The sequence below is a fragment of the Prosopis cineraria genome, unplaced genomic scaffold (assembly GCF_029017545.1).
Source record: "Prosopis cineraria cultivar Desert tree isolate PC_DT_omini unplaced genomic scaffold, ASM2901754v1 PC4, whole genome shotgun sequence".
NCBI lineage: Eukaryota > Viridiplantae > Streptophyta > Magnoliopsida > Fabales > Fabaceae > Prosopis > Prosopis cineraria.
Window position 1 is genome coordinate 36794861 of NW_026555335.1, and position 16683 is coordinate 36811543.

Genomic DNA, 16683 nt, shown 5'->3' on the forward strand with positions numbered 1-16683 from the left:
GGTTGTGGGAAAATAATCTTTTAAACTTAACAATACCTTTTAAATCATTAGCCTTTAGAGTTATGGCCGTTGAAACAATTGAATTGATAATAAAAATGCCCAAAGAAATTTCACACAGTTTATATCAATCATGATGGCTATAAAATTATTCTTTTTCATAATGATAATGATCAAAATTGAGATAGTTTCTAACCATATAATAACAAAATGAACTATGACTTATAGCTATATAATTATAAACTCAAATATAACTTATAGTCATGTAATCATAAAATCAACTATGATTTTGGCCAGGTAATCATAAAATCAAGTATGGTTCTGGTCATGTAATCATTGCTTTTGTCTAAAGTCAAACATGACTTTCGGTCACATCATCTTAAAATCAAACATAATTTTTAGCCATGTAATTATAAAATTAAATATGACTTATGATGATCTAAGAACAAAATTAAATATGACTGCTTGTATTTTAATAACAAAATTAAATATACCTTCTACTAACCTAATAACAAATTAAATATGGCTTATGGCCATATGATAATAAAATTATATATAACTTTTAACTATATAATAATAAAATTAAATATAACTTGTAACTATATAATTTTTTACGATCATAAATTGATCATTTATAAAATAATGAATATTTAAAGTGATGTGGCTTTAAGCCATCTAATTACATGATTAAAATAATATGGTTGCTAATCATCTTATTGTAAAAATATTGAAGAGATGTAAATAAAACAATATATATATATATATATTAGCAAACAAATTAGAAATAGGAAATTGAAACATGATAAAAATAAGAGAAAACATAACTTCAAATCTTTACACTTTGTTTATATTTTGTTATTGGTCCATGCACTTTTTTTAATATTTTAGATTCCTATATTTTTATTTTTTATTATTTTAGGTCCTTATACTTTGTTCATGGAGGGGTCTAAAATAATAAAAAATAAAAATATAAAGACTTAAAATATAAAAAAAAGTGCAAGAGATCAATAACAAAATGTAAGTAAAGTGTGGGGACCTAGAGTTATATTTTTCCTTAAAACAAATAAAGTACATAAATTGAGATATAGTTGTTACAATTCTCAATTATAAAATAATAAAAAATAACTTGTAGAATAAATAAATATTTGAATGTATAGATATCTTCATAATCTACTTCTGCTGCATGAAGCAACACGCAAACCAAAATTAGCCAACATTTTTTCTCCAGCGTCAAAAAACAGCAAATATGGCGATATGAACAGTAAAATGAGCGTGGAGCCATATGAGCTTTTTTTTTTTTTTTTTTTGGCTTCAGGCATATATATGATATATTGATTTGCTCTCAATGCTCAACCCCTCCTTTTGCTTCTGATAGCTGAAACTCACCTTGCTAGCATTGTCACCGTCCGTCAACCCCCCGTCCGACAAGTTTCCCTTGGTCGCCGTTCAATCTCTTCCATGCTCTCCAAATCCAATTTCCAACCACAGCTCTCAAGCTCCGGCCACCTGTTGGTAGTCATGCCCAATGATTTGGGGGGAAAAAAAAACCGATGGATCATCAATCTCCAAACTCTTACCGTGCATCGTTGAAGATCTCATTTGGAACAATCTCCAGGCTTAAGCTTCATCCGTCTTCAAGCCATTTTCACTTTCATCAACGGCGACGATGACGGTCAAGAGCATTATCACGGCTACTTTTTTTGTTTTTTTTTTTTTTTAAGAAAGAAAAAGACCAAAAAAAGATAAAGTTCCTGAGGTGGACGGAGAACATCCATAATCAAAATAGGATCCTCCTCAGAGAGATTATAAAACCCAGGAAGAGTGTCTAATGTCCTCTTTGCCAGCGCATCAGCTTCGACGATATTGAGCTCCCGAGGAACCTGAGATACACTCGCGTAGTACCGTACCAGCCCTTTGAAGGAAAAAAAAAATAAAATACGAGAATATTTACATAAGTAATAAAAATTATTATGTTAAAGTTGATAAATTTAAATAAAAAATAAATATAAATTGTATTGACTAATTTATCTATTATCATATTAAATTACTGTTTTATTGAGTTTCACATATTTGTTTGAAATATTATTTTATTCAAATTATGCATTTAAAATAGGAATGAAAAAATATATGCATTAAATTTGTTTTTTATAACTCGAATGAATTTTAGTTTTTTATCAGGAAAAAAAAAGAATGAATTTTAAAGAGCACACAGTTTGATCTAACGCATATGATTTGATGAAAATTAAACGGCTGGATCGATAAAAGTAAAATTATAAAAATAGAAAAGAGATTTGTTTGTTTTTTTACTATTAATTTTAAGGGAGGTTCATATAGATTTTTTAAAATCCAAAACATAACAAGCTCATATTTTTTTAAAAAAAATGACGTTTCGGTTCTCAATAAAAAATATTATAAATATATAATATTAAAATTGTAATTTTTATAAAATTTTTAAAAAAATTTATAAAATGACTTTATAATTTTTATAAAGTCATGTTTACTTAAGTTATGATATAGAATTATCTGATTATTAAAGAAAGATAGGATGTCTGTAAAGAAAGAAAGAAAGATAGGATAATCTTTTTATTCGGATATTCAAGATTTTAATTTTCAGGACTCTGTTTATTTCATATTTCTTAAAAATAAATTATTTTTATTTAAAAATATTTATGAAGTTTGATGATTTTTTTAACCTTCTAACAATAATCAAAATTTAAAATATTATATATTTTAAAAGAAAAAAAAGAGTTTTGGTTATTTTAAAAAATTACAAGATAGAATGTTGATTTAAAGATATTTAAAAAGATCATAAAAATTTAAAATAATATTTTTTGAGCTTTTAAAAATGTTAAAAATTTTAAAAATTAGATTATTTATAAGAAAAAAACATAGTTTTGATATAATAAATTTAAAATTTTAAAATAACGCTAATAAGTATAAAAAATTAACATTTTAGATTTAGAAGAATCATATAAGCATGGTGTTACAATTTACATAAATAATATGCTAAAAGATATAGGGATAATAAAATTTTAGCCCCTCAAGTTTGACTTTGTTATCAATTTGGTTATTTGAGTTTAATTTTTATCAATTTACTCATTTTATTTTTTAAATTATCATATTAGTTTTTTAAATTTTAAAAAACAAATTTACTCTCAAACAATTTTAATTTATAAAATATTTTGATGACTTGGCATGTGTGTGCATATACAGCTAAATGAGAATAAATTAGCCCTTAAATTTATTTAATTTTTATTCATTTAGTTCTTACACTGTGTTTTATTCTTTTTTTTTTTAATTTTGGAGTTATTTTCATCTAAATAATTACATTTTTTTTTCAATAACCAATATGGCTGCTATCGAGATTCTATAATCTATGACAATAAATTTTAATGTTCATTTTTATTTAAAAAATAAGATCAAATGGATAATTCATACGAACTTAAGGAATTAAAATAATAAAAGTTAAACTTGAAGGGGATATATCAATAACTAAAATAAATTTAAGAAATTAAAATTTTCATTATTTCATAATTTTTTTTTGAAGAAACTGAATAAAAATATTTTATCTTTATATAAAGATTTAGTTTCATCCCTCGATTTTATAAAATATTTTTTTCACATATTATTCATGTGAACATCATGCTTTATAGTTCTATACCATATATTTTAATAAAAATTTATTTTAACTTTATATAAAGATTTATTTTGATCCGTTAACTTTATTTAAATATTTTTGATTAAAAAGTAAAGTCATGTTTACGTAAATTAAGATATAGAATTATTTTATTATTAAAAAAAGACAGAATACTCTTCCTATTCTAATATTTTAAATTTTAAATTTCAGGATTTTATTTAAAGAATAAATTATTTTTATTTAAAAAACATTTATGAATTTTGAGGATTTATTTCAAGCTGTTAAGAATAATCAAAATTTATAAAATTAGATACTATAAGGAAAAAAACAGAGTTTTGATTATTTTAAAATTGATCAGATAGATTGTTGATTTAAAGATATATAAAGAAATAATTAAACTTTAAAATAATATTATTTCAAGCTTTTAAAAAAGTAGATTATTTATAAGAAAAAACAAGTTTTGATTATATATTTTGAAAATAATTAGATATAATGTTGATGAAAGATGGATGAAGACATTAGAAGATTTAAAAATAACTAGATAAATTATTTTTTTATGATTATAACGTAATTTAAATAAAATTTAAATCCACATTATCCATATTTTAAATTTAAATTATTTTGAATACATCCTAGCCCTCTATATAAAGCTCACTAATTACCTCATTGCTTACGGCTCTCACATCCATCTCTTCAAGTCGATCGTATTCAGGTATATCGCAAATCTATGTTTTTTTTTTAATCTGATATTGCAAATATATGTTCATATATTCATTGCTTTGTGTAAATAATTATAGGCTAGTCAGTGTTGTTGCTGCTGCGAACATATGTTCATATATTCGTTGCGTAGTCAAATTCTTTGATTGCTGGGGTGTGCGATGTTCATTTGTTTCTATTTCACATATAAACTGCAGACTGTAGAGCATACGTACTAGAATCACAAGACCATGCATCTTTAATTATTTACTATTTTCACCAGAAAAAATAAAATAATAATCATCTCGATCGCCAACAAAATTTTAAAGAAACTGTGTTTAGAGCCAACTTTTTTTTTTTAATTCTTTGCTATTATTCACTGTGCGTGGTTTGACTCGTGAAGTTCTTGTGGTTTGACTTTTTTGGTAACAAACTATATATTTTTTTTAAGGATGGGAACTTGAAAAAAAAAGAAGAAGAACATGTTCAAGATCGGCTATTAGATCTATTTTTATGTTTATGATTATTTTTTAGGATTATTTAAATAAAAACATTTAGAATATCCATTAGACTATTTAAGATATTCAATTAGATTTTTTGTCAATATCTTTCTTAGGATTATTGAAGATTAAAATATGAATTATTTAGTTATTACGTTATAAAGCATGCGTTTAATGTTACGAGAATCACATTTAGGGTCACTAGATGATAAAAATGTCAGTGACAGCCTAAAATAACAAAAATGAGAAGTTTCAATATGCGCAACTAAATTACGGAATCTTGTCTTGTGCATTATTGAAACTTCTGATTTTCTAGGCCATCGCTCCCATTTTATCTCATTTGGGCCCTAAATGCAATTGTCCCTTTAATATTTTTAAATTAATAAATGAAAATGACACAATTTTTTAAATAATATATTTTCATAATTAGAAATTTAAATAAAAAATAAAAAAAAGTTATGTTGCCTTCGGAAGCATTTTAAATGATAATCTGATTTGAAATACAAGGTCAATTTTAATATAAGTGGATTTGTATAGGCTTGAACTCTAAAAGGTTTGATTTATAAAAGCAAGAGCAGCCCTTATATATTAACAGCTCTAGCTGTAGTATGGTTAATATTTTTATTGATCATATATGCATGTGGCTTATATGTAAATAACTTAAACTACTTGATAAGACAACTACTCACATCAGCACCATGATTATATATCTTCTATTTTAATTATTGGATGTGGGGTTATTTTAGTATAATCTAATGTTATGTGCAGTTGATTATTTATATATGCGTTATGGTTATTTTATTTTACATGCTTAATGTAATTTTTTTTGACGGATTACTTACAGGTAACCTTGGAGGACGAAGAAGACGTATCCACGAACTCTACCTCTCAATTTTTGAAATGGCAGCTTTGTGTGAAACAAAATCTGGCAATTACAACAACATTGGAATCCTTATGCTGCCTGGAATCTCTATTTATCGCTCTCAGAAAACTGTACGTATACTAGAATAATCGCAAGACCATGCAAATATAATTATTTACTAAAGTCACCAAACTAAACAAAATAACCATCTTGATCGCGAACGGTTTCTTCTTTTACTCACTTTAAATGTTGATAAAAAAAATACATTATTAAAATATTTATTAAATATAGGGTTAAAATTAAAATTTTATTAAAATTTTAGATGGGTTTAATAACTTTTAACTTATTTTTTAGTGATTGATAAAAAACATGTTAAAAGTAATTTATAAATAAAATTAAAAAGAATAAGTGTCATGGTTTATTATTTGTCATTAATACACTTTTTGGACGAATTACTTACAGGCAACCTCGGAGAGTGAAGACGAACTGGATTCCTCGTACATGACATTCGAAATGTGTGAAAGAAAATCTACTGGCAACAATAATACTGGATTGATCCTTGTGTTGCGTGGAGCCTCAAATTATCGCTCTCGGATGTCAGCTGTTTCTGACAAAATAATCTTGAGTAGAGACTATTATGCCTCATCCTCTTCTGGTGATGATGATGCTAACAGGTAATTTAATCTGCTGGTTCTTCTAGTCTTTTTTATTTTTTTTCCCCTAACAAAATAATTATTGACTGAAGTTTTATTTTCTTTCTCATCACAGTTCTTCTGCAACTTTGAGTGCTGAAGCAAGTAAAGTACAAGAACAAGCTAATAATATTGGAAGCCTGTGTTGCCTGGAACCTCAGTTTTCTACGCTCAGAGTCAGAGAACTGTTTCTACCATAATATTTAGCAGCTCTGATTCTGAAACCACCACTTCTGATTCCTCCTTTGATCATGAAATATCTGATCAACCTAATGCTGACAGGTTGGTTACATATATTATTCAATTCTTTGTATTAATTTTTTTGTTAATACCATTTTGCTAAAAGAGCTATATATCTTAGAAATATTTAAATCAAGTTACTGAAGTAAAAGAATTCATTGACAGAAACCAGCCCACGTGGAAGAAAGGAGATCTTCTGGGTCAAGGAGGATTTGGCTGTGTGTACCAGGGATTTAACAGGTAATTAATCTTTAATATTTATATTAACGTATCTATTTGTATATATTGAAATATGAAGTGTTTTGCTCTGTTAATTATTTAATTACTCTGCTTATCTTGAATGTTTATTTTGTATTTCTTATAGTGAAACCGGACAAGTATGCGCAATAAAACAAGTTCCCTTGGATCCTGATGATGATAAATCAGAAAGGCGTCTTCAACAACTGTGCCAGGTATTTCTATTACCATAGTTTTGTAGTTATTTGTAGAATTTGGAAATAAGTGGAGATTCATAATTACTTTCCCCTTTTTTGCAGGAGAAAAATATACTCTCCCAACTTTCACACCCCAACGTCGTCAAATATTATGGAAGTGAATTAGTAAGTCAAATATTTCTAATAAAGTTAATTATTTTCACTATTTATTTATTTATGATTCTGTATATGCACACATATTTTACGAAAATTTTAATTAATCAAATCCATTTGTTGACTTATTTGCTGTATATACAGGGAAAAAAAGGGTTTTCAATTTATATGGAGTATGTATCCGGTGGTTCGATCTACGACCTACTTAAAAAATATGGTTCTTTCGAAGAGCGTTTTATTCGGCATTTTACCCAGCAAATTGTCTGTGGACTAGCCTATTTGCATGATCAAAATATAGTACACAGGCAAGTCATTTAATCTTTACTTACTGTTTACGATGATAAACTATATCTTAGCTTCTTTCTATTTCGTTTTATTTATTTATTTTAATTCTCTTTGCTTTCCATTACCAGAGATATCAAAGGAGCTAACATAGTTAATCCTAATGGCGAAATCAAGTTGGCTGATTTTGGAATGGCGAGACATGTAAGTTCATGATCCTATCTCATTTATAACTATATATCATTTGTTGTTTATCTAATAGTATAATTAGATTATACCCTATATATATTTACATGGAATCCAATCAATATGATTTGTGCCATTCACAACTTGCGAATTATAGTGCGACTTCATACAATAAATTTAATTTAGATGTCTTCTCTAGCTGCTTGTTCTAGTCTATCTTTGTTTTATATTTTATCATGATAAGGATCACATCTCTGACTTCTGATTACTTTGAACCACCAGGTTGATTCTTCTTCCTTGATGTATTCTTACAAGGGAACCCTAAGGTGGATGGCACCAGAGGTAAAAAAAAATAATAATAAAAACTCCCTTTTAGCTATAATTGAGTTTTCTTAAAAAAAAAAAAGAATGCCCTTTATTATCTTTTAATTATTTTTTCTTCTTATTCTGATATTTGCCTTTTTAGGTGGTAAACAATAAAAATGGGTACACTATTGCTGTGGACATATGGAGCTTGGGCTGCACAATTCTAGAAATGGCAACTGGAAAGCCTCCGTGGAGTCAATATAACAAGGTGCGTTATCATTGATTTTTTTTTTTAAGTCATCATCTTCTAAATTTCCATATTTTATATATTCTATATGAAAGATTACTTAACTGATATTAATTTCAATTAATGTTAATGGACAGGAGATTGCAATGAAAAAAATTGGAAATAGTGAAGATCTACCTGCAATTCCAAATCATCTTTCAAATGAAGCAAAGTCTTTTATAAAATCTTGCTTACAGAGAGATCCAATGGGTCGTCCAGCAATTCATCAATTACTTGATCATCCGTTTGTTCGAGATGATATTAGTTATTACTTCCATAAGCTTTGATTGTAAACATACATATAAGAATGCTTGTAACTATTTTTTTGGCGGCTACATATTAATATACAAGCCAGCCAAGTGCTCTGGTCTCAAAGTATTTTTTCATGATTATTGTAAATGAATTGTGTTTGTATCATAGTATTTATAAAAGTGGTAGAAAATTACATTCATTACAAGTTATAAATTAATTAATTAGTGTTACAAACCTTTGTTTATTATAAAAGTTATTCTTAATTACAAGAAAAAAAATATAATTTTTAATTGTTAAACTTTTTCTCAATTATCAGTTAAGTTCCTGCATTTTGATTTAAAACAACTCAATTCTTGTGATTTATTAAATTAAAAAGTATAAGGATTGATTTGTTTGAATAAACAATTATAAGAACTTAGCTACTTGTTCTAAGTTAATAAATTATAGTAACAGAAGTATTTTGAATCAATAATTAACTACTGAATCAAATTTCATATCTTTGTTTTGGCTCCACATATTCAATTAGTTGCCATCAAATGCAGTGAAGGTGTGGTCTCACTTACAGACTCACAGTTGCCCTGCTTTCTATTTGTCTAATTTTGGGTTTTTTTTTTTTGGCCAAAGCAAAAAAATTTTATTAATCAACAAAAGAAGTTACAAATATCAATAGGTAAAGCAAAAAAAAAACTCAAAAAAACTTGTATAAATAGTTGCGGTCTAAGCCCCTTAAACTTTATTTCAGGATTTAATTTTTAAATGTGTGTATGAAAAAACATTATTTAGGAGGGGACAACTTCTTAAATAGTGATTAGATTCTTTAAAAAATTAGTTTCATTGTTGCCGGGGAACACCTTAAACAATAAAAATAAATAAATAAATAAAATAGAGTTGGAAATTAGGTGGACTCAACTCATATAGGCTTGGTCTTGATGGTCCTAATCCTCAAACTCAATTTTTCATTTTTTGCCCCTTTACATGAAAGAACAAAGGATGATTTGGATTCCCTTCTTATCCTTTCTTTTCTTTTTTTCTCTTCATTTCAATTCTCACTTTGATTAAAAATTCAAAAATTAAAAATAAAATATAAATAAATCTAAACTTTTAAAATTTGATTAATCACAGTATATAAGTGTAACCGTGAACTAATATTATTAAAATAAATAAATAAATTGGATTACATTATATTTGAATACTTAAATCAAGGAAATGGGCAATGATGCACTAATTATCTTTGTCTTCTTCAATGCTGGCTAATGCAGCTAATGGAACAGAGTTTTTTCAAAAGGGGATATGACTATCATAACAAGCGGATTCAAGCTGAACGCAACATTTACATTAATCCATTTAGTCTTTCCTGTTACTATTAATTTGGGTGTTGTTAAGATGTTAGCTTGGTTTGTTCTTTTTCTTGCTGCTGTCTTGTGTTTTTATGGTGTAATAGCTTTTAGTACTCAAATCCCAAATTAGCCTTGTTTAGTTTGGGTTGTTTATTATGTATTTCGTTTTATTTTAACGAAATGCGTATTTTTATTAAAAAAAATGGAAATGGATGGGAAGAGGTGAAGAAAAATAGAAATAGGATGAGATTAGCAGTGTGTTTGGATAGCAAAAATTGATTATCCACAAAATTATCCAAACACCCACTTATTTGGAGAATTATTTTTGGGCAAAAAATCAATTATTTTTGAAAGCTGAATCAAAGCTTCTGTAGAGAAGCTTGTCCAAAATGTTAAAAAAAATTATAAAGACAGGCTCAAACAAAAATTACAAAAAAAAACACGTAATTTAATAAAAATAAAATAAACGTTTTTTTTTTTTTTTAATAAAATTTAAACTTTACATCTCCAAAAAATTGATATTTAGTATTTAAACATTAAATTATATAGTAATTTATATAGTTAAAAATTAATTCTGATTAAATTATTCAAACATATTTAATTCTGTTAAAATTAATTTTAAAAAAATAATATCCAAACATATTACGTTATATTATAATTAATTATAATTAAAATTTATTTTTTAATTAATTATTTTTATAATCTATCATATTCATCTGAAATTTTGAGGGGCACTAGGCTGGATAACCAAACCACTCGAAGCCAAGCACCTGTCAGTTCGTCCCTGTGTTAAAACGAGCGTTCGGGTAAACCTCAAAAATGAGTTTCATGTTGTTACCTGTTGAGACTCTCCTCTCTGTTTCTCATAGGACGTGGTCGCAATTTAAGACTGAATAAATCCAAGAGTCAAAGGAACAAGATATTTGCGAATGATATGAATGTCTCCTATCTTAATCGCTTCTCTGAGCGTCTTGTGGCTCCTCTCTACTCTACAGCTCCCATCAGGTTCACCCTTCTATCCAGAATTGGATTCATTGGTTTTCGTTATCATTTCTCTGTCGGGCAATTCTTCAAACGCTTGACTGTATCATTTTCACTTGGAGCTTCATTTGCTCATGTTTTGTTCTTCGACTCAATTGCTTTTGTGTATTTCAAATTTCCAGGAGCCATAGGACGGATGATATTGCTATTGAGGGTCGTAACCTGAATTTCTCGTTCCCCACGAGGCAGGTGAAAGCTGTACCGATTCTTCGGGATTGTTCAATTCGCATTCCTTCTAGGCAGTTTTGGATGCTTCTTGGACCCAACGGATGCGGAAAATCTACCCTCTTAAAGGTATACACAAAATCCCTCTTCCCTCCTGTGGAACCCCAGTACATTGATAGGTCCGTGGCCTTTAACTGGTTCGCTACCTCTTGAGTTGTTATTTACATACAACGGGGATCTGGCATAGTATCAGAATGCGTACTGATTCTGAGTTTGATGTGCAGATATTGGCTGGTCTCTTAAATCCTACTTCAGGAACAGTGCACGTGAAAGGGCCTAAAAGTTTTGTTTTCCAAAATCCAGATCATCAGGTATTCTAACTTCGTTGTTCTCTTTGTTCTTAGTGTAAATGTTGGGTGTTTGATAATTATGAAACTTCTATCTTTCGTATTTGCGAAAATTGTTGACTTGCTTGACATGAGAATAAGAAGTTTGGTTGTATGATAGAATGGGATGACATTTTGAGTTGAGGGAAGGGAAGTAAATCAACTTGACGAGTTCGTGTTGGTAAGGGAGGAAATTTGAATTCCGTTTTTAGTTATCTTGCTGCCATTGTCAATCTGGCTGTGGACTCATTTTTTAACATTGGAAATAGTCAAATGTCGATGGCTAAACTTGATAAAATTATTCATCAACTTGTCTTAATGCTGTATATAATACATACATACATACATACATACATACATACATACATATGAGGCTTGCTTCCAGAACGAGGCAACCTTTCTTGTCTTGCGTAACTTGTCATAAGAACTCATTAACAACACATAATGACGTGTTGTGCAAACTCTGGAAATTCACCTCAATTTTTAATTTTTTAATCTACACGTAGTTTCACATTTGTGGCCTCTGCATGTCTGTGTTGTTTACTAAGTATAACATGCCATTCTGACCTATTCACTTACCATTTTGACCTTAATATTTGCAGTTTGCAAAGAGTGTTTTTACTTTTGACAATTATATTGAGGAACTTGGTTTTATGTTGACCTGTTAAAAATATGTCTAGAGAAAATTATTGGCTTATATGTAACTGTACACTTTATGCTATCTTAAATTCTTAATCTGTGAAGCATTACATATTTTGCAGGTGGTAATGCCTACAGTGGAAGCTGACGTTGCATTTGGTCTTGGCAAGTTCAATCTGACCCAAGATGAAGTGAGATCAAGGGTCTCAAGAGCCTTGCATGCCGTGGGCATGTCGGACTACATGCAGGTATTTTGGGCATAGACAACTCTGAACGCTAAACCACATTGAGGGATTCCCATGAATGAATATTCCCTTTACTGCAATTCTCAGAGATCTGTTCAAACTCTAAGCGGTGGTCAGAAGCAGAGGGTAGCCATTGCCGGTGCTCTAGCAGAAGCTTGTAAAGTTCTGTTGTTGGATGAGCTCACAACGTTTTTAGATGAAAATGACCAGGTAATCAGTCAACCATTACAGATATGAGATTCTCTCCTGGGTAGCATTAGAGCCATTGAAAAGAAAAACAATAAATGGGGACAGCTTCTTGCTTGGAGGCTTAAAATTGCTCCTTAAGCCAAGCAGCCAGTTGAACTCAAATGTTGTGTGCTTTATGAACTCACCATCTACAAGGGGGGAAAAATCAATGGCTCCCATTTTCAGCGTGGCGATGCCTAGTTCAGCCCTATCATAACTCTGAGAAATATGGCTTGCATTTCTGAACAGCTCTGTTACTAAAGCATGATTTCACTATTAAAGCATGATTTCGATATTAAAATTGCAAACAATCCGCCTGTTGGGTGTAGGACTTTTCTTCATCTGGATACTTCGTAATTTATTTGTAAATCACGCGGTTCTAGCCATGGCCTTGTTTATTAAAAAAAAAAAGCGTGGTTGCACTTGCTATGTGTAATCATAGATTGTTTCTGTGCAAGATCAGCAATATCTTAACAGATGGTATACTTCAAATACTTGTATAGGTTGGAGTTATCAAAGCGGTTAGGAACTCTCTGGATACCTCTATAGGGGTCACAGCATTGTGGGTCACTCATCGTTTGGAAGAATTGAAGTATGCTGATGGTGCCATCTACTTGGAGGACGGGAAAGTTGTGATGCATGATGATGCTGAAAGAGTAGGAAATTTCATTGAAGCCAGGCAATCCGACTATATCAGACAGATAAATTCTTGAACTGCTGCTTTTGCTTTATGAAATTGTTTTCAATATTTTATAATGCAAGCACACTTATTCTTGATGTTCCACCTTCTTCACTTCCTCTGCTATTCAATTTCCAAGTAATCTCGGGGAACAGCCCTGCACGTTTTTCTACCTCTAGACGGAGGACGCTGTGCTAGAGAATACCTCTGTAGGCTACTAATCCTCATATTTTTAGTATTTTAAAGAAATACCAATTAATCCCTGGTTACAAAAACCTTATGGTTTTAACTTGACCTGATTTGTCTGTCTTTTGCACAGTTTCTCTGCAGCCTTGTACATCAAAAGAAAAAAGCAATCCAATTGTTCTCAATATTTTTAAAGCGCTAAAATGTGCTTGTGTGGTGGATGCACGAGATTTCATATATGCGTGTGTGCACACCAAAATAGGCATGTGAAGTCTACCAAAAAAATATGCGAATGTGATGTGCACATGTATCATGTGTCTATAATGAGAGAATGGATTTAATGGTTTACAAGTAGAATGATCCATTGGATATGTATGATCCAGAATAGTCCATTAAAAATTGAATCCTATTTATTAGATGCATGATTTTTAATGGAGGAACTGGATGAGAGTAAAATATGGCTTTATGATAGGAGAGCTATTATCATTTAGAAAAAATGACAGAAAGGTCTCAAAATGATCAATTAATTTAATTTAAGTTTTAAATGTCAAACTTTAAAAATTTATAAGTTTGACTCTCAATTTTACTATCTTGTTGTGATAAATTTATAACTTATTTTTAAATTTTTTATATTATTGAAGAATAAATAAATTTATTTTCTCTATTAGAATTTGGAATATAAGTTACAAATTCATCATAAAATTGTAAAACATACAAAACTAGGTATATAAATTTTGCCCTTTTGACAAATACCATATCAATTGGGTTAAATTGCAAATATCTTTAGTTATTGATATTGAACTCTCTTAGAAATTCTAGAATTCCATTTGCCCACATGATTTTTTTGCAATTATAATATCTCCAATCGGGAAAAAATGACATTTGATTCTATGGTTTATTAGCCAACTGCAACAAGCCTCTTAAAATTTAAATTTTAAAAATTTTAATGGATAGCATTGCCAAAATATTGCTGCTACCATATTTCATACCTCTTGCGTCAGTAGCCGACCTTCCCTCGTACTCGTTGCTAGGCAAATTGAGATCATGAATTTCCCTAGAAATCCTTAAAAATTAATAATTTTATATAATTAATTTTTTAAATAGAACAGGACATTATAATTAATTGTAGAGTGATAGATTTATCATGAGCTCGTTGTACATTTGCTTAACTTAAAAAAAGGATTATAATTATAATTTTCAAACAAAAAAAATTAAAAAATGAATACTACCTCTTCTCCTATTTATACTCTGGCCATTAGTCTTCAATACAATACTTCTTGCACAATTTAATGAATCATTAATAACACATTTTTAAAAATGCTCTTATTTCTTTGCTTAAATATATGTTTTTAGTTTAATTAAGGGTACTTTAAGAATGTTGTAAAATTCTTTAATATATAACTAACTTTAAATAATTTTTTAATCTTAGAAAAGGTAATTAATGGTAAGGCTTTATGAAAAAGGATGGGAGGGAGCATCATAAAGTTGAGAATGTCGTCCTTGCAAAAATATAAAATATTTTAAATCTTTTAATGTGTAATTAATAATTATTTTTTTTAAATGCTACTCCTCCATTTAAAATTATAAAATACTTTTGGAAGAGATTTAATGTCCTAACATATAAGACACTTTAATGAAAATAAAATTTTATTAATAATATTTTTTTAATATTATCCTTCTCATATATTATTTTCTTTAATATTTTTTTCACAAATAAAAATTAAATGAAGTACAATTTTAAAAGTTTATATTTTTATTTTAAAAGGTAAAATTATACAATATATTTAATAAATTTTATTGATATATATATATATATAGTTTTTTTTGTCAAAGAATACAAATTCAACTAATAAGAATCTGACAAAAAAAAAAACTAATAGAATAAGAATAAACAGAGTCCACAATACAAGAAGGGAGCCCTGATACACAAAATGCTATCCCCAAAAAGTAAACACCACCATAAAAAAATTCTACCATACATTAAAAAAAGGGAGTCAACCGCACCGCCACCGTTGGAAACACAAGAAGACATCGGAAACAATGGCGAAAGCAAGGGATGGGGGTTCATTGAACCACCCCATCAGTACCATCCCTTTTAACACGAAGATTGCTAATCAAAGAGCAAAATTCAGAGCACCGTACAACCATTACCGCAAGGTGAAAAACACCAACAATGGCAACAACGCGTCAACTATCTTCGCCAGTGGTGGAGTGAGGAATCTAACTTAAGAGGTGCAGAGTAATTTAATAAAAAATTATTTTTTTAAAAAAAATAATAATTATGCTAGACTTAAAATATAATAATATAATAAATTTATTATCATTTTTTATTTTAAAAAATCATATTGAATAAGTTGGTATGGACTTTTATTATAAATATGTTCTTCATAATCTTATTTAAATCATTAAAATATTATATATCTAATAAGTTTTTAAACCTAAATATCTTTTATTTAGTTCAAAGGGGCAAAATATTAAACTAGGGGTGCAAATTTGTAAATTTTAAATGCTTCACTTATAATTTTTCAAAGTGAGGGGGTGCACCCAACATGGCTTTGCCACTGATCTTCATCCTTAGGCCGCACCACTTAACATGTCCCAACTCAACACTTCCAGATCCAAACAACAATATATGATTTTGTTTAAAAGTGTGTTTTATAATTTAAGATAAAAAGAGTATTAATTAGGGAGTGTAATTAATAATGTTTTCTAATTAAGATATTCTATTAAATAAAAATAAATACAAAAAGAGTGTGCAATTTAAAAAATAATTAACTAACTTATTAAAGATGTAATTTAGTTAAAAGTGCCTCATAATGTTAAATTGAAGGAATAATCTCTTTGTTAATATTATATATATATATATAGAGATATTTTATTTTTTTAATATATAACTAACAAGTTTTTCCACCAAACATATCTTAATAAATAAACTACTCAATTTTTTTACCTTTAAGTAAGATTCTCTATTAAATAAGTGCAGGCATGGAAAGACAATCAATTAACATATTAAGGAATATAATTTAATTAGAAATATCATCTATTTTTTAAAAGAGAGAGCAATGGAAACGTTGGGGAACCAAGTTGGCATTAAAATAAATAAATGCAGCATTCGTATCATTTGGTTGATGTGAAGCTAACCTTTTCAAGTTGGAGAGTAACTGAAGATTATGAAAAGATCAAAAGCATTCAAATGCATCTCAAAAGTTTGGCATGCCATGCATATTCCCACTGTGTTGGTGGATCTATCCCCA

At 28.7% G+C, this 16683-nt stretch overlaps 1 protein-coding gene and 1 long non-coding RNA gene across 2 annotated transcripts; both read left to right on the top strand.

Annotated features, from left to right (window-relative positions):
* Window positions 1–7646: 7646 nt before the first annotated feature.
* Window positions 7647–8254, top strand: LOC129308497 (uncharacterized). The gene is made up of 3 exons (XR_008592632.1): window positions 7647–7697; window positions 7962–8021; window positions 8146–8254. It is a non-coding gene; the product is annotated as an uncharacterized LOC129308497 (long non-coding RNA).
* A 2447-nt stretch (window positions 8255–10701) lies between these two features.
* Window positions 10702–13341, top strand: LOC129309668 (ABC transporter I family member 10). The gene is made up of 6 exons (XM_054951326.1): window positions 10702–10865; window positions 11024–11195; window positions 11351–11437; window positions 12214–12339; window positions 12424–12546; window positions 13068–13341. Exons 1-6 carry the CDS (start codon window positions 10795–10797, stop codon window positions 13275–13277), a joined length of 789 nt encoding a protein of 262 aa, XP_054807301.1. The 5' UTR covers window positions 10702–10794; the 3' UTR covers window positions 13278–13341.
* Window positions 13342–16683: the final 3342 nt, after the last annotated feature.